Below are 20,389 nucleotides of genomic sequence, written 5' to 3'. Positions count from 1 at the left end.
ATTATGGAAATGCTAAAACAATTCAGTAGAAAATTAATGCAAGAGTTGAATTTCCGGCCCCCTATAAAACCCTGTATTTGAAGTAAAAATTATTGTTTGGTGGTAAAATAGATTGTAAGATATAGCCACGTCTTACTCCTAACAACCTTTTTCGGAACCATCTTGAATTTAAAAGATGATGCAGATTCTCTCAGTTAGCATCTGTTGTAAATGAATTCCTTGGTGAAAAAACCCTGAAATCCTGATTTCAAAATCTTGCTAAATAAATGTCAATTTTCTTGTTCACTACTATAGTGGTGGTCATCTTGGATGTAAATAATGTTGCAATGTCTTGATAAGCTTGATTAATGCTTTTAAGTTATATATTCCTTATTTTCTAAACAGAATTTTTTTTATAAAATATAAACAGTTGGTATGAATTACAAAAGTGGGTTGGTAATTTAGCTTCATAAGTATTGTTATATACCACAGCAGGTGGCTCAGCATCACTCTGGAAGCACTTATTTTTTAAATTTTAATTTTGTCCCAGGGTGTACTAAAATAATTAAAACAGTTTTGTTTGGTGCCCTCAGATGGTACCAAATGATTGACATCTCTTCATAGACAGTTGCTTCCGAAGTCTCAAATGTGTTTTTCTGCACAATGGAAATCAGTATCCATCAATACCAATTGGGCACTCTGTTCATATAAAGGAAAACTAGGAATATGTAAAATTTCTTTGGAAACTATAGACTACAACAGGTACAAATGGCAGGTCTGTGGCGATTTCAAAATGATTAGCTACTTAAAAGGACCCCCAGGAGGATATGCAAACCATTCTTGCATTGTTTACTTTTTTTTTTTTTGCCTGTGGGGAAAGTCGTGCTACATCTCAGCACTACCGCAATAGACACTGGCCTCAAAGAGAACACGTACTATTCCAGGCAGCCCTTGGTAGAATCAGAGAAAATTATTATGCCTCCACTGCATATCAAACTTGGGCTTGTCAGACAGTTTGTGAAAGCACTGAACAAAGAAGGTGAAGCTTTCAAACACATTTCCAGCATGTTTCCACATCTGTCAAAAGCAAAACTCGAAGGTGGTATTTTCATAGGACCAGATATTCGCAAGATGCTTCAGTCACAAGAATTTGAAGAAAAAATGACATCAAAGGAACGAAACGCTTTAAGGTTGTTTAAAAGAAGTGCTTGAAAATTTCTTTGTTAATACAAAAGTGGGAATTAGGAACAGTTAAAAGAGAAGTTGATAAAGACTTATGAAAAGCATAGATGCCGGATGTCTTTGAAATTGCATTTCCTCCATTCTCACCTAAATTTCTTCGGTGAAAACATGGAGAACGATTTCACCAAGATATATCGACTATAGAAGAAAGATATCAAGGGAAATGGGACTGCAACATGATGGGTGACTATCTGTGGGGGTTAGTACGTGATGACTCATCATGTCATCGACAAAAAGTATGAAAAACTTTTCATTTGTGATTTGTAATTTGTGTTGTTGATAAATTTCTACCTGTATAGTAGAACATGCAGAATCTCTATGTACTATTTGTGTTAATAAATGCCTATAAATGCCCAGATCAAAGAAAATGGTAAATAACGTGCATCAATGCATTGGTAGTTTGCCTTTCTCTCACTTCGGAGCTCGCAATATCCTGTATACGATGATACACGGTGGTACAAGGATATAGTTCCTAAAACACCACTATTACAGTAACCAGTATTACAGGCATCCCACTACATTAATAAAATATAAACAATAGTTAATCAAGGGCAAGGTTACTACTGGCAGCCATGTTAAAACAGTCGATCAAACGGAAATTTATCCCACGTTTATTTATAGGTTCAATGGATGTTTTCATTGTGTAAGTACACACACTTTGCAATTATTGAAATATTTACATCAATAATATTAATGTCAACATTATGTCATTGTTTTTATATGAACAGAAATCTTGGAATTAAATAACGTCGAATATCCCATAAATAAATTATGGAAACTATTTACAAACATAGTTTTATAAACTATAAACACATTATTATGAAATACCACTAAATGTAACCCGCAAATAACAAAACAATACTATTATTGTGTGGGATTTACAAATCAATCGACTCAGAAATAAATTTCATTAAACAATAATTATAATAAATGGCATAGTTTCAGACATTCCACAATACCAGCAAATAACTAATACTAAATGTAAAATACTAAAAATAAATATTACTTTTTTTAATATGTAGGGTGAGTTGCTTCTCTATATAACAAATATGAAATGGCAGGGATTTTTTAAGGTTGTCGTTGGAAATACAATTCATTTTGTTAATACTGACACAAGTACTTCAATGGGGATTTGCTCCTGCGCGTGCTGTAACCTCACCGTGGTGCAGGGGTGTATCATTCTCTTTGAGAATGGCCAATACAGCACAAATTGAAATTTTTAGTAAAAGTCAGTAGCCGATGTATTTTTCGTGCTGGGGTGTCGTGAAACATTCATTCATTCATTCATTCATTCAATGGGGATTCAGTGAGTACGGTAGGTTATACATTTTAGGTTTGTGTGTCTATTTGTTGCACCATCTATATATATAGAGTAATGTAACCATTTTCGGACGTAGAAAGAACCACACTTTTTACGTACGTTCGGAGTCAGAAAAGTCCAGGTCACAGCACACAGTTACGAAAGTTGTTGGACAGCCATGCCAATATGTGTGAATATCTGGTCCACTTCCCACCTAAAGGCCGATGACTGACGTCTTGAGGGACTACGGGGGTCTGAATTTAGATACATACATACATACATACATACATACATACATACATGTATACGTACATATAAATGTATATCCAATTTAAATAGGGCATGTCATTTCAGGTTTCGTACTCTGCATCATCATTAGCTCTGTCAGATGATGAAAAGTTTCCTTTCTTTTTTCGAGTCGTCCCTTCAGAAAAACAGCTGAATTATGCTCGTGTTGCTCTTGTGAAGTATTTTAAATGGACCAAGGTTGTGGCCGTATATCAAACCAAGGCAGTTTTTGTAGAGGTAAGATACACTGTTCAAACATTACAATCCGCCCATTAAGTTAAGGTGCTATTGCATACATGTGTGTAAATTAAAAAAAGAAGAAAAGAGTACAATCTTTAAAAGGTTCGAGAATGACAATATCAATGCATTTGATAATTGCATGCATATACGAGTATATCTCAATATCCACAAATTATATTAGAATGAATAACTGATGGTGGTTTATTATAAATATGTGGAGATATAATAAAAAAAATGTCTCATGCCATCAAATCATATTGTGACAACACCTTAATCGGAACTGCTTTAGTCGTATACGACAGGTCGTGTCGGGATCGTACCGATTAGAACATGTTCTATTTCTTACGACAAATCTCAGCCAATCAAATCACATTAAAATACATCCATTTAGTTTTGTCACTTTCGTTTTTTTTCATTTACTTATAAACATGCCAACATGGCCGGATTTCATGGAACAATACAACCTATTATTGTCCAGATGTTGTCAATAATTGTTTTGTTACATAATGCCATCAGTAAATTGTCTACATTTATGTTTTCTTTATTTCAGTGGAAATATGTAGGCACTTACATTTCCCACAAAATATTTTCAAACTGATGAGCTTTGTTTGACGTCATTAAATCTTATGACGTAACATATTCCCACACACACGATTCGGTGCGACTGTCGCATAATGAGAACGCTGCTTAAAATTGACTGAAATACGTCATTTTGTCGTCTCATTCAAGTTTTGGTTGAAATATTTTGAGACGTTCCTTCTTATTCATAAAAAATTAAATTAATAATATGGATAATAAAGATATTATTTCAATCACCTGTGAGTAATAATTATTTTACGAAACTCGTGTCAGGATTCATGTGTTACTCTCGCTCTCTTTCGGGTAATGAACAAATCCTGACACTCGTTTCGTAAAATCAGTACAATACACACGCTCGTATAGGGTGTATACTACCAAATCAAATCCCATAGACTTAATGACTTGTGTTTCGAAATTGTTTCTTAAATATAGGTCATACTACACTATATTCCACTAGGAAGGTGGAACACTATAGAGTGATGTTTTTATTATGCTTTTTATTATGCAAATAACCTTAGTTATTTACATGACAAAGAACCTGCATTCAAAACATCACTCTATAGTGTGTTTCAAACTAACGTTTTGTTCCACCTTCCTAGTGGAATATAGTGTAGTATGACCTATATTTAAGAAACGGTAGTATACACCCTATACGAGCGTGTGTATTGTACTGATTTTATGAAACGAGTGTCAGTATTTGTTCATTACCCAAAAGAGAGCGAGAGTAATACATGAATCCTGACACGAGTTTCGTAAAATAATTATTACTCACAGGTGCATGATTGAAATAATATCTTTATTATCCATATTATTAATTTTATTTTTTATGAAAAAGAAGGAACGTCTCAAAATATTTCAACCAAAACTTGAATGAGACGACAAAATGATGTATTTCAGTCACAGTTTTAAGCGGCGTTCTCATTATGCGACAGTCGCACCGAATCGTGTGTGTGGGAATATGTTACGTCATAATTTTTGTAAAATGGAAATAAGTCAACTTCGTGCATTTTAGATGATGAATTGTATATGAAATATGTCGGGGTTTGGGTTTGTTTTCACGTGTATGTAAAGAAAACAAGTATTGAATAGGAATTGAACTCAACATTTCCAAAAAACTTGGGGTCTAACCAATTGAACAGGACTATTGTAATCCACGTTGTATCAACTATATATCACGAACTGGAGCAACAATAAGGCTGAGTGATATTCAAATAATTTAATTACAAAATATATACAAATGAATATTGCACATCACACAACATACTACACCATCACAGTACACATACACTCTATAATACACCAAAACTAAACCCATCCCCAAAATACATGTATACAAAAATGTCTCGATGAACTAAAATACACCCCAGTTCATCTAGGGAAAAGTCTCATCGCTGCAAAATACACATCTGAACATTCATTTACAATAATATCAATAGTCACTAGTCACGCTCGTTCCAATAGTTACGCCTGTCCTACTGTTCAGATACAACAGTAAACCACTACACTGGAGCTCACTATGGCCATCTCAAGCCACTGACGATCACACTGGGTTGTCCATGACGACTAACCACACGAGATATCGCCACAGACGTCGCCACCTCCAGCTACTGACGAACATCACACAAGACCTCAACACGTTGATTTCATACACATGTACTCCGACAACACCGGATTAGGAAGACTGGTCGCTGGTCTAAATCCGCTCTGGGACATTATAATGAAAATATAACATTTTCTAAATAAATTCATCCAGTAACCTTATTTTACTGGCGTAAGAAATCCATCTTACGTACTGCATCCCTGTAAATACACGTACATTTCTGTACACACACAGCAATAAATATCACATTTAAAGCTAAACTCCACCTCACTTTGTAACTGCGCGACTTCACCTTACTTTATAACATTGCGTGACTTAATCGTTACGTTCAAACAAACATGAAATATATATATCTGTATATCTATATACACATTAATACAATTTATGATGAATAAATTACTTCCCAACTAAATAAATATACAACTCACGCCAATCCAATGTTCACCACAGAGAAACAACATCTTTCTCCACACTTCTGGCACAACCATGTACACTGCAAACTTGGATTGACTGCCCAGACCCAAGCACACACAAACTATTTTATTCACACACTCACACTTGCTGCAAGTGCACTCCCGGACACTTCAAGGCTACCGTTATAGCAACCTGGCTACACTGAAAACTTTACCATACAACTGTCAAAACTTTCATACATAATTCCATACCTTATAATTGAAGCTATATGTAAAAATAACACCCACAAAACCTTGGATCTTGACAATACTCCCCCCTTAAGTTAATTTTTAAGTAAAAATGACACAATTTACAAGATCCAATTAATATAAAAATAAACTGAAACAATGCAATATTATCCAAAACACTATTTACACAAAGTATATACACGGGTGGTTCATGGTGCACAGCGGCTTAAAAGATCGGCCCCTACGTTATCCACACCCCTTATTCGCCCGGATGGCAAACCTGTAGGTTGCAACGCTAGTGCCCACCGCATAACCCGTCCATTGGCTAACTTAGCCTTAGTCATCCACACCAATGGGTGATGATCACACTCCAGAATGAACTCTCTACCGTAAAGGAACCGTTCTAATTTCTGGACAACCCACACAATCGCCAAACACTCCTTTTCAATAGTAGAATAGGCTTTCTCCCGATCCAAAAGTTTCCTACTCACATACATTATCGAAAAACTATCTCCCTCCTGTTCTTGCAGCAGGACTGCTCCCAATCCTACATCGGATGTGTCTGTCCTCAACAGGAATGGTTTCGATAAATCTGGTAATCTTAAAATAGGAAAATTTGACATGCTTTCCTTCAATGAAGAAAAAGCCCTCTCTTGACTTTCAGTCCATTCTATTTTATTCGGCTTACCTTTCTTTGTGAGATCTGTCAAAGGTACTGCTATGCCTGCAAAATTTGGCACACATTTTCTGTAGTAACTTGTCAACCCTATGAATGCTCTCACCTGTTTCTTTGTTTCAGGTTTTGAAATGTTCAAAATCTTACCTACATTTCTTATTTTTGGTTGCAACTGTCCTTGTCCAACCACATGACCTAGGAATTCTAACTTTTTGTATCCCATGATACATTTTGAAGGACGTGCAGTCAAATGATACTCACGTAACCATTCAAATACTGTTTTCACCTGTTGCACATGCTCATTCCAGTCCTCTGTACCAATTAAGATGTCATCAATATAATGTTCTACATCTTTCAGTCGATACATAACTTTCCGCATCATTCTGGTAAACACTGCTGGAGCATTTACTACACAAAATGGCATTACCTTCCATTGGTATAATCCATCCGGAGTTATGAATGCTGTCATCCGTTTGCTCTCTTCTTCCATAGGAATTCGTGAAATACTTATAGTTAACCAGCTTGATGTACAATATCTCAGCCAATGGTATTGGTTCAGAGTCAAATATTGTAACCTGGTTCAACTTCCTATAATCAACGCAAAAGTGATACTTACCATCTTTTTTCTTCACAAGGACATTTGGCAAAGCAAATAATGATTCTGATGGTTCAATGACACCCATGTTGAGCATCCCTTCAACTTCTGCTGCAACTACATCTCTCATATGATGAGGTAATGGATAAGGCTTGGAACGAACTGGATCCGTACACAACAACCTAATTTTGTATTCAATGCAATCTGTCCTACCTGGCAAATCACTTAATACATCCTGATATTCAACCAGCAAATCACTCACCTGTTCGTGTTGTTCTGTCGATAAATCTGTGGATACATCCACGTCTTGGTAAATTTCCTGTGCCAAACCTGCACCCACATACTGTAAACTGGCTACTCCGACATCACACATGGTGACAGATGCTGACACTTGCCTGTCCACATACTTCTTGTGTAGATTAGCATGGTACGTCTTCACTTTGTCTTCACTAATCCTGTAGTTCCTGATTCCAAACTTTCCTTCTATCACATATGGTCCCTTCCATTGCATCAACAATTTATTGTGATCAGTGGGTAACAAAATCAATACTTTGTCTCCTACTTCCATCTTTCTGTCTTGAGATTTGGCATTGTAATACTTTTGAAATTTTCCTGAAGCTTTTCTCAATTCTTGTTGAGCCAAGTGGAGTGTATTCTCTAACCTATTCTGCAAATCTATCACATATTCATATGTGGTCCGTATTTCTGCATTCTCCATTTCCTCAGTCCACAACTCTCGTAGTATTCTAACTGGTCCCCTCACAGTCCATCCATATAGTAGTTCAAATGGTGCACACCCTAAACTCTCTTTGGGTACTTCTCTATAAGCAAACAGCAAAGCTGGTAAGTACCTGTCCCAGTCTTTTGGCCTTTCTGCACTCAATCTCCTCAGCATAGTCTTCATGGTCCCATTAAAACGTTCAACCAACCCATTGCACATAGGATGATATGGAGTAGTTGTTAGTTGCTTAATAGAAAGTAACCTACTTACCTCTTTCATTACTGCCGAAGTGAACTGGGTACCCATATCTGTGAGAATTTCCTTAGGCACACCAACTCTTTGAGAATATTTCAAACAGAGCTTCTGCTACATATTCCGTCTCAATCCTTGGAAGTGGTAGAGCTTCTGGGTATATTGTGGCATAGTCTACCACAGTCAAAATATACCTGTTTCCTCGATCTGTTACAGGGTACAAAGGTCCAACAAGATCAACTGCTACTCTTTCAAAAGGTGTCTCAATTAAAGGCATCTGTCCTAGAGGTATCTTCCTAACCTTACCCTTTGAAATGGTCCGTTGGCATATATCACATGATATACAATGACGTCGAACATCGCTAGATATTCCAGGCCAATAGAATTGTGATAAAATTCTATTCAACGTCTTCTTGATTTCCAAATGACCACTCACATTCACCCGCATATTAACTGGTACCACAGCTTGAACAAATAGTTTTCCATCCTCTACTTTGGGTGACATATACCTACAATACAATATGTCCTTCGCAAGAAAATAAGCTGAAGTACTTTTAAGTGTGGTTTTCTCATTACCTGTTTCAGCTAACTGCCTCAGCTTGTCTAAACTCGAGTCATGTTCTTGTTGATCTATGAATTCCGCTCTAGTAATCTTCATTCCAAAGTCAGACATCACCTTTAAAGGCTTCATACCAATTTCTCTAGCTTTACACTGACCTCTCGTTTCCACTGCACTAATCGTTGGTTCTTGATCCGCCCATCTAGGATCTGGATTGTCAGGTCCTCTTGCTCCTGGAATATTTCCCACTATCAGATCATACAAAGGGATCTCCATGGAAGCTGCTCTCACTTTACCTGTATAAAATGGGGCATCTATGGAAATCCATGCCTCAGGAACAACCCTAACTGTTCCATCCACCAAAGTACATGTCTGAGTTTCATCTGTCATACAGTCAGGATCCATTACTGACCTCTTGACCACAATGCCACTGCATCCACTATCCCTCAAGACATTGACTACTTTGCCACATACCTTTCCACTCTGTACTGACATTACACGACTTATGTCACGTACAGTTCCCAAAGTCATTACCGACTTCTTCCCATCTTGAAAATTCTTCTCATCAGGATGTAAAGCTGAACTTGCAACCCTGTCCAGGCCTTTCTTTCCATCTGCCAAAGGTAAAGAACTTTTAACCAAAGGAACTGTCCGAAGTTTCTTTTCCAACTTCAAAGTATCTCCAGTACCATTCACCCGAGCAAATGAAACCTTCACACCAACTTTCTGACAATCCCTGGCTATGTGTCCTATCCGGTTACATTTAAAACATCTCCTATCCTTTACCGACATTAATGGGTTCCCATCTCTTGGTTTTATTCCCTTTGTAGTCGTCACATCTACCTCCCTATGATCCTTACCTTGAGCTGTACTTGAAAAAGTTTTGCTCCTGTGATAACTGGCACCTCTAGCTTCCATGTATTGCTCAGCTAACACTGCCATGTTCATCGCACACTTGGGTTTCCTTTCCTTCAAAAATACGCTCAAATCCTTACTGGCTACATTTAGTATTTGTTCACAAAGCAACAAGTCCTTCATAGGTCTTGTTTGTTTCGCTCAGTTCAATCCATCTACTGTTACCACAAACTGAGTAAATATCTCACCTGAATCAATAAATGCAGTTCTGAATTTCCTATGTAACCCATCCTTCGTCATTTCGTACCTTTTTAATAAAGCAGCTTTCAAACAGTCATAATCATCCAATTCCTCTGAACTCATCCTTGTATATACATCTAAAGCATTACCTTAAAGTAGTGTACTAAGATACGTAGCCCATTGTGAAGGATCCCATTTCTGAACTCTAGCTACTCTCTCAAATCGTTGTAAGTATGCATCAATGTTATCCTTATGATCTTCAAAACGAGGTATTTTGGGCATCTTAGGAATACTTGCAGGAAGAGATTTTACCTGACTTGACGTTCCCAAAGATAAATTATCTCGTCTAGCTCTTTCTAACTCTAACTCTCAATTCCATCTTGAAATTCCTATCTGCACTATATTCGGCTTCCGACTGCTGAACTTTGGCATGCTCTATTTCTAACCTTTTCAACTCAAGCTCTTCATTAACCTTTATCTTAGCTACAGTACACGAACCAACCATAGTGGCAATATCGGAGATCGGCTCGGCGGTCGGCTCGGTGGTTTCGGCGGTCTTGGAAAAAAAAAATGTTTCCAAACATTCGCCGATCGGCGGATCGGCAATTTTGTAAAATATTTATTTCAACAAGAATTACATTTGCACTTCATCCAACGCGTAGAACTGTTCATTATGATTATATTGACCATGTTTACATGCACATTGTTATTAACAGCTTCAAGTCATAAAAGTGAAACACCAATTTCACGTGCAACTTGCGTCAGCTGTGGAAGAATTCATTATATATGATGGGGATCAATTTGATCAGTTTGACTTTTCGATATGCCACCGATTTAAAAAAAAAAAAAAAAAAAAATGGGGAGGGGGGTGGTTTGAGGGACGGATGTTTAAAACCAAATTGGCTGTCAGATTATTTTGTTCCACACCAGTAACAACTTGCTGCGATTCTACAAATTCGCAGCGGTCACTTTGCTGCGAATCTGTGACCTCTTTATCTGTCGGTTGTTGTTAACTGCCAATATGTTATAAATTTAATTTAATTTAAAAAAACCCCAAAAACCCCAAACCTTGTATGCCACAGCGTTGACATACGTTTTAAAAGCAGAATTATTAAATTATTATCCTAAAACTTCTGTTATTGATATATTCCGATTGGCATCTTAAATCATTCACTCTATACTGACTATAATAAATTTTGAAACCAAAACACATGATGTAATTTAACTGACTGACAACCCTTGTAGACAGCTGAAAAAGGAAAACTATAAAGGAAAAGGAGCATCACTGCATGTGTCTGGGGTGGGGGTATTGCGGTTTTGAGAGAAAAGAAGTGAAATCGACAAATAAATGTGCACGTGGCTTGCCTACGTGACGTCTGTCACAAGCAGCTAACACAAACTTCATTTTATTTGTATTATTATTATATGTATTATTATTTAGGGTGTTTTTTAAAATTCGTTTCTTTTTTTCTTTTTCTGTTTTTGCCAATGCAGGCGCGTATGAAATAATGTTAGAAAGGGGGGGTGTGTCTAGACTGGCGAGCTACGTTTATGGGGGGCGGGGGTTACAAAACAATGTACACAGGCGCATGTGCAGAAAATTGAGTACCGGTGTCTAGACTGGTGAGATTTTTTAGGGAATGTCGGGTCATGCTTCGCAAAAAAAAATTTTTTTTAAATTCGGGAAGGGGGAGGAGGGTAGACCCTGAAGCACACCCCTGTGCACACGCACCTGCAATATAATTATGTTTGCGGCTTAATTTACCAACGGCCCAAACGATCGCGGGTCTGCAAGCTGCTTTGTTAATCGATTTCCAAAAGGAACTAGGGTTCAGGTTTTATTGTGGATATATTCCCGCTAGCCCCCATTTACATTTTCTTCACTATCTGTAACAATAGCATTATACATGTATGTTTACCACCGATTTGACAAATGATCGTTAGTCCTTTCGTCTGCGTTGGGAGTGATTTTCGATAGGAACGTACGCAGGCACGAGGTAACAATATCCGGGTGTGGGGGTTTGGAGCATAATCTCTAATGGAGGGGGCTCAGTCTCTAGTGGGGGAGGGAACAGAAGCCAATTTTAAAAAATCTGTATTTATATATAGGACAAAACAAAAAAAACCCATACATATTCGTCCACAAGTGGGAGAGGTGTGTGCTACATGTGCCTGGAAGAGGTTTTTTATGGGGATGTTGTTGCTGCAAATATGTTATATCTAACCCCATTTACCTTTTCACTAGCTGTACCAATACCATTCTGTGTACCGTCGATTTGACCAACGATCTCAACGATCGCCGTTTGTTTGTGTGCTGATTTGTCAATATGAGAGTTGGCGTGATTTCCAAAAGGAACGTTGGTAAAGGTTGTATCTGGGGCTGTTGTTGTTGTTGCAAGAATATTCTCTCTAGCCACCATTTACCCTTTCTGCTCTAGCTGTACCAATATCATGTTTACCGCCGAGTTGTCCAACGATCCGAACCATCGTTTCGTCTGCGAGCTGTTTTATTTAATTAATGTGAGTTAGCGTCATTTCCTAAAGGATCTTGGATACAGGTTTTATCTGGTGCTGTTGTTATGGGCCCGGTATATCATCTCTAACCCCCAATTACATTTTCTCTACTAGCTGTATCAATAACATTGTATATTTGTTTACCGCCGATTTGACCAACGATCGCCGATCGTTTGTGTGCTGCTTTGTTAATATGTGAGCTGGCGTAATTTCAAAAAGGAACTTGGGTACAGGTTTTATCTGGGACTGTTATTGTTACTGGTGTATTCTCTCTAGCCACCATTTACCCTTTCTCCACTTGCTGTATCAATAACATTGTATACTTGTTTACCGCCGATTTGACCACCGATCGTCGATCGTTTGTGTGCTGCTTTGTTAATATGTGAGCTGGCGTAATTTCAAAAAGGAACTTGGGTACAGGTTTTATCTGGGGCTGTTAATGTTACTGGTGTATTCTCTCTAGCCACCATTTACCCTTTCTCCACTTGCTGTATCAATAACATTGTATACTTGTTTACCGCCGATTTGACCAACGATCGCCGATCGTTTGTGTGCTGCTTTGTTAATATGTGAGCTGGCATAATTTCAAAAAGGAACTTGTGTACCAGTTTTATCTGGAGCTGTTGTTGTTACTGGTGTATTCTCTCTAGCCACCATTTACCCTTTCTCCACTTGCTGTACAAATATTATGTTTACAGCCGATTTGACCAACGATGATCACCTGTTATTTCGTTTCATAACTCCTGTTAATAGTTATTGTGAGCTGGTGTGATTTCGAAAAGAAACTTGGGTACCTGATTTATCTGGGACTGTTGTTGTTGCGGATATATATATATATATATATATATATATATATATATATCCCTCAGTTACCCGTGTTCCAATAGCTGTACCAGTATGCTTACTAGTATATCTTTTTTACCAACGGTCCTATGTTATTTTGTCTAGGAGCTTTCTTTTAATAACTCAAAACGTGTCAGCAATTACAAAAGGATCGAGTGCGGGTTTTATATAGGGCTGTCATTTACATGTTCATTTGATTTTGATTTGGAAAAACGTGTAATCATAAAATAGGCCATTTCTCTCCAATAACCGTACATGCACAGTTGTGCGTTTACCAACCCGATTTACGAAAGTAATTTGGGTGCAGATTTGTCTGGTGTGTGCGACCCCCCCCCCCCCCCCCCCCCCCCCACACACAGATAGAGGGGTTCTGGGGTTATTTCAGGTGTTATTTACTTTTATTTTTATTAAGGTCTTTTTCTTCAAATATATCAGTTTTGACTTTGATTAGTATTTACAATATTGTGACGATTTAAAAAAACAACAAAAAAACCAAACAACAACAACATTTTAATTCAAATTTTGTCTCGCAGCTGTTCTTTTTTAAGCACATAAAATTCAGTGCAGCGGGAGTGGAGAAACAACAGCAGTCTGAAGATTGGATTCATCCACGCTATATTTATTGTTTTATATTTTTTTCACTTTCTGGACCCCCCCCCCCCCCCCCCCCCATATAGATGTTTAATACAGTAAGTTCAAAAATAAAATAATACGGCAGATGAAATAAGACCTTTATAACTTTGTATCTAGTATATTTTCCGACTGTATTTATGAATAATGAAATCAAATATCCTAGAATTCATCTACTCACATACTGAATTAAAACTGTGTAGGCATAGTACCTAGGTCCCCATCATCGAACAAAATGTGTTACAGGCTTAAAAAGCAAAAATAATAATAATTATATACAAATTATGCTCCCCACAACCTAACCACAATCCGAAGTATGCAAAACATTTCTCTTTTACGGTCTTGTTTTGCCTGCCTTATAGCAAACCACCAGACATTTCGAATACACCGACTCCAGACGTCTCGAATACACAGACTCTCAAAGGAAGCAAATCACCACACTGTGCATGGGTGTTAATTCCCTCTTTTCCACGTGTTATATGGGATGGCCAGTAATTGTAAAAGGTGGGAGAAAATAGGTGTCATTGGGCCGGCGATGAGGCACAACTAGGCCCAATCTAATTAAAATTAGCTCCACTATTACATGTGGATCTAAAGACAGCCAGTTGGAGCTCATGTCCACCAATCAAAACCTTACTTGCAGAATCCTGCCAGTTATTTAAAAATAATTTGAAAACATTCCGAATTATCCTGAGGGTAGGCCTATACGACATGTTTCGTGTGAATTACGAATGCCTTAAAACATGTTTTATTTTATAAAATAAATAATTTGTAATGTAAAACTGAAGACTGATTTAGTTAGTTTTTTTTATAAATAAATAAAGAATTTTTAATGTAAAATTGAAGACTGATAACCCACCCCATACGTATTGGTATGGTTTGCTGTACTGCGGCCACTAAAATAGACTCGCCCGATATTTTTAGAATTTGTATGCTCCCAAATAACGTTATAAAAGGCGAAGTGTGATTGGTCAATATTTAAATTATTATTTACAGACGAAATGTTACCTGGACATTGGGAACTACGCAGTGTTGTTAGTTTTAAATAACTGGCAGGATTCTGCAAGTAATGTTTTGATTGGTGGACATGAGCTCCAACTGGCTGTCTTTAGATCCACATGTAATAGTGGAGCTAATTTTAATTAGATTGAACTAGGCCAGGGGGTGGAGGTGCGAATTCCTCGTGCTGGGACCAACAATGGGTAAGACTCGATAAGAATAACGTTATCTAAATTTGATAGAAAAAAAAACCCTGTGGATCTTTGGTTAAAAAAAATAAAAAATAATAATAATTTTAAAAAATCGACACCATATGCGCACGGTATCAACCGATGGTAAATATATACATGGAAGATGACGCTACGGTACTACATATAGCAACTGAAATTTTAGATGTGTACTCTGCTTTAATAAAAAAAAACCTACTTATATCCGCGCCTGGATGTTATTTATATAGTTGCGATCTATCGGCAGTGATGACAGTAAATTGTCCTATCTTCGTAGAAAAATCAATCAATCAATCAATAAAGTAAAAAATAAATGAGATGACGAAGATTGGTTTCATCCACACTTAATTTACTTTGTTTTTAATTTATGATATTTGGACTGTCATTGGATTTTCTTTCTCTTTTTCAGGGTATTTAATACAGTAGTTTAAAGCCAAATAATAAGAAAGACAACGAAGAAAGACCGTTACAGTAGTGTCTGATATATTTTATGTATTTGTAGAATAAAATAAAATTATCAAGATATATTAACCAAAAATGCATTTAATGGTTAAAGAATTTAACCCACCCCAATAATGAATAATAAAATTAAATATCCCAGAATGCACCCACAGACATCTTGAATTAACAAAAAAGAGAGAAGAAAGTCTATACATCATTTATGTGGCATGTAATCGGAGGGGACTTTGTTTTCACCAAAGTGAGTTACAGACTCTATTCCTACCCTCACCCCGAAAAAAAAAAACCTCCACCCAATAATTATTTACCGTTAAGCTACCCACAACTGATACTGCCACAACCCCACCCCCGGTCCTTTTTCTGACCCAAGTAGAAGCGTACGTCTCTTCTTATCATCGGAACAAGTACTACAATTGCAATGCCTTTACCTCCCCCCCCCCCCAATATGGTCATTTTTTAAAAATAACCCTATAAATGTAGAACTCCACAAAACTCATAAATGTTAACAATGTTATACTGTTTGCTTGGTGAACTGTTCTAAAATACGCCAAAATTCCTTCAAGAAGGGGCGGGATTTAGCTCAGTCAATTGAGCACTCGCTTGAGGTGTTTGCGTCGCAGGATCGAACCACCTCAGTGGATCCGTTCAGCTGATTGGGATTTTTCTCGTTCCAACCAGTGCACCACAACTGGTCAAAGGCCGTGGGAAAGTGCATATGAAAGATCCCTTGCTGCATTAAGAAAATATCGCGGGTTTCCTCTATTGACTACGAGTCAGAATTACCAAATGTTTGACATCCAATAGCCGATGATTAATAATCAATGTGCTCGGAATATTCAAAATTCAATAGCATCAAAATTGCCCCCTCTCCCACTCACCACAACCATTTTCCTTTCCTGGGTCGAGGCACCTGCGCCCATAACAGGCGTGCGCTACATCTTGTTCTGAATGTGCAGGTAAAACCCTATGACTCTATTGCAAATTATCTGTGATTAATTTATGGGAAATTTAACTGAAAATACTAACGTTTTCCCGAAAGTACAACTTGCAGCAATTCACTGGACTCGGTGTGACAGGTATCAACAATAATTTGTGAAATATCACATTTAGTATTCGATAGAACCACAAGCAGTGTCCAGCATATTATTTTGTTTAGAATACATTATACCAGCTGAACGGTATTGTAGTGGATTACACGAACCCATGGTCGGACCACAAGGCTTCGGGTCCCTTCCGGTACTTCAATCTTTCACCCCACTACAGTGCCTCAGCAAAAAAAAAACATTAAAAAAAAGAAGTAAATAATTGTTTTTTAAAACTTGGAAACAGAATCCCCACACTGACCATCAGTGTGATGATTGTTTCTCCCCGTTGATGATTCATGCATATATATATATATATGTGTGTGTGTGTGTGTGTGTGTGTGTGTGTGTGTGTGTGTATAGGTGTGCGTCCTCCCCCCCCCCCCCCTTCCCTTTTGGCAGCTTCCTTTGGCCACTGCTGGGTTAGCCTAATATATTTTTAATTATGCTGTTCTAAGTCAAATTTTAATATATTTTTCAAATTGTTTTTCTTTGAAATCATTTAATATTTGGTTTTAATCATTTCTCTTAACTAATGGTTACACAGTGATTAATTTTTGAACAACTGGCCCGATTTGCATGCTTGGCAACGGTCGATTCAACCGATTGTCACATATAATGAAGGTGGCATGCTGCAACAGTGTGACGTCATCTGATCTCTCTCTCTCTCTCTCTCACACACACACACACACACACACACACACACACGATTAGACCATACTGCTCGGGGAGATCAAACATCGAAACAAACGGAGCCCATGATTTTGTTTATTCAAATTATTGCATTGACTTTTTAAAATCACCCCTAAAAATGTAGTTAGTATAATTTAGCACAATTAATTTATTAATTTATATCCAAAAGATAATAATTATTTCGAAGACTAATCGTCGAACAGTGCACTGGCTAGTACTTAATTCATTATGGTGACCCAGACAATGTTAGAACTGTCCCTGATACAAGACGCACAAGCTGCTTGAGAAATAGACATTGTTTTAGTTTTGACTTGGGCTTGTAGGTCAAAGAAAAAGCTGACATGAAATTGAGAACGTTTTATCATCTAAGCCAAATCGCAGTTATTTTCGTGTTACTACGTAATATTTGTAAAGTGTGTTTGTTTTATTTAACGACGCCACTAGAGCACATTGATTTTTTTTATCTTATCATCGGCTATTGGACGTCAAACATATGGTCATTCTGACAATATTTTATGTTTTTTAGAGGAAACCCGCTGGCGCTACATAGGCTACTCTTTTTACGATAGGCAGCAAGGGATCTTTTATTTGTGCTACCCACAGACAGAATAGCACAAACCATGGCCTTTGTTGAACCAGTTATGGATCACTGGTTGGTGCAAGTGGTTTATAGCTACCCATTGAGCCTCGCGGAGCACTCACTCAGGGTTTGAAGTCAGTATCTGGATTAAAAATCCCATGCCTCGACTGGGATCCGAACCCAGTACCTACCAGCCTGTAGACCGATGGCCTAACCACGACGCCACCGAAGCCGGTACATAATATTTATTTATATTACTCGTTTTTACTGTGGTGTTCTTTAAAAATTTACCATTTATGAACATTTATCTGTACTTTAATATTGTTAGAAGTTAAAGTGTATTGTTTAATGACACCACTAGAATACATTGATCATAGGCTATTGGATGTCAAACACCACGTTGTCATCAGAAGAAACCCCGCTACATTTTTTTTCTGATGCAGCAAGGGATTTTTTTTATGCTCTTTCCCACAGACAGGAAAATACATATGACAGCCTTTGACCAGATGTGGTGCACTAGCTGGAACGAGAAAAACAATCCAATCAGGTGAATGGATACACCGAGGTGGTTCGTTCATGCAACCCAAGCACCGCAAGCGAGTACTCAACCGATGCCTCAAGATATTGAGTTGAAATATTGTGTACTTTTATTCTTAATTCATTTAGTATTTTTCTACTTACAATTTTGAATCAGTTGCTATTTTAACAATATTTGTCCTAATGCCTACAATTTTTACTAAATGTGGCAATCGGTGTCTGTGTGTGTGTGTGTGTGTGTGTGTGGTGTGTGTGTGTGTGTGTGTGTGTGTGAGAAACAAAGTGAATATTTCTTTTTCTGAACCGATCGGGCCCTTTTAAGGGCCACTATGGGCAACCTAGAGAGACATCTTAACTCCAACAAGGTCCCAGTAACGAGCTACTCTCGGCATACTAAGTTCAAAAATATATATAGCTCCCCATTTCCATTTCGACGGACCGTTCAAAAATGCGTCAAATTTCCTACATTCAATTATGCTTAATCCTACGGGATTATCCCAAATGCCATAGCACCAAAACCACCTCCACCTGCTACCGATAGGACGTGCTACTCTCTTACACCTGCCAGTGCAGACAGTCCCCTCTCCCCCACCCACCCCAACCCTTTCCTGTCCTGGACGGAGGAGCCAGCTGAGGCCGGCACCTGTGCCCATGACAGGCATGCGCTAAAACAGCTTGCTCTGAATGTGCACGTTAAACCCTATGACCTGACCTAACCTGATTATGAAAGCACTCCGTTTAAAATTTCAGTCAGGTCAAGTCATATTTAAATTTCACATTCAGAACAATTTTGGTTCTTATTGACGAACACAATTTGAGACCACTGTCTGCATTTTTATTTTTGGTGAACCCTCTAAATGTGTGCCTAACTGTTAATCTAGTGTTCACTTGTTTGGCTGAATTAGACTAAATGTATTGCATTTCCCCTTCCCCTCCTACTATGTAACTATTAAAGGGACATTCCCGACTTTGCTGCAATTTTTAAGATGTTATTGACTAACAGATACTTTTTAACGATTATAATTACATATCAAACATATTTTTCTGCATAAAATATTAGTGGCTGTATATTAAACGTGTTTCTGATCGTTCTAATATTTCATTTTATTTCCTAAAATAATATTTTAGACAAAATCCAGCTTCTTACAAATATTAAGACGACCAGAAACACATTTAATATACAGACACTGATATTCTAAACGAGAAAATATATTTAATATGCAAGTTTAATCTTAGAAATATTTTATTAGTCGGAAACTTCTTATAATGCATCAAACTCAGGAATGTCCCTTTTATATCCTAAAAGGTACCGACATAATAGTCCTCATTCTCCCACTTTTCCAGTTACTCTGTTCAGAAGGCTGGAAATGTGACATTTTAACACCTGAAATTCAAACTTTTCTCAGAGAAGCAGGTTCAGACCGTGAAATATATTTATTTTCATCTCCCAGGCCATTGAACCGACACCATGCCCCCACCCTCTCCACGCCTTTCAAATACACCCCGCGGTCATTGTTATAGGCTATATCCCTCCCACTCCACCCCCCCCAAAAAAAAATCAAAATAAAATATTTTCACTTCAATTTTATTATTTATAAATATCCCCCCCCCCCCCCCCCATGATAGTACATACTTAGTAGCTGGAACGTGACATAATCCCACTGGCCACTGGCGGGGATCGACCACGATTCTAGACTTAAATGAATGCGTCCGAGCAAGGCACAAGACAACTTCATCCTTCCTGCACCAGCATTAAGAGGACTACCACTATTCCAAGATTGGATTGACAAAATGAAGCTTGATCGTCCTTGCAATATCAAAGCAACAGATAAAACAACAACAACAACAACAAACATACCAAAAAACCCCAATAACAAACAAACAAACAAAAACCCAACAACCCCGTATTCAAAATCCAGTTGACAAACTTGTTTATATGTCATTGTCTGCATCTGCACTTGCACATGTGTATTGCATCACAACCAGGTGTACGTGCATGTGTTCTTACCATCTCTCCATACAGCCCACCAAAGCAACTACAAAGCTACACAGCAAAAA

At 37.7% G+C, this 20,389-nt stretch overlaps 1 protein-coding gene across 2 annotated transcripts in view; it reads left to right on the top strand.

Moving 5' to 3' along the window:
- Positions 1–20,389, top strand: part of LOC121371075 (gamma-aminobutyric acid type B receptor subunit 1-like) — a 140,175-nt gene that overhangs the window by 33,610 nt on the left and 86,176 nt on the right. For both annotated transcript variants that reach the window (XM_041496705.1, XM_041496707.1), the window contains exon 4: positions 2,876–3,046. In XM_041496705.1, coding sequence (XP_041352639.1) covers positions 2,876–3,046 — 171 coding nt within the window. The remainder of the gene's footprint in view (positions 1–2,875; positions 3,047–20,389) is intronic.

The sequence above is a fragment of the Gigantopelta aegis genome, chromosome 4 (assembly GCF_016097555.1).
Source record: "Gigantopelta aegis isolate Gae_Host chromosome 4, Gae_host_genome, whole genome shotgun sequence".
NCBI lineage: Eukaryota > Metazoa > Mollusca > Gastropoda > Neomphalida > Peltospiridae > Gigantopelta > Gigantopelta aegis.
This window is presented reverse-complemented; position numbering and strand designations above follow the sequence as displayed.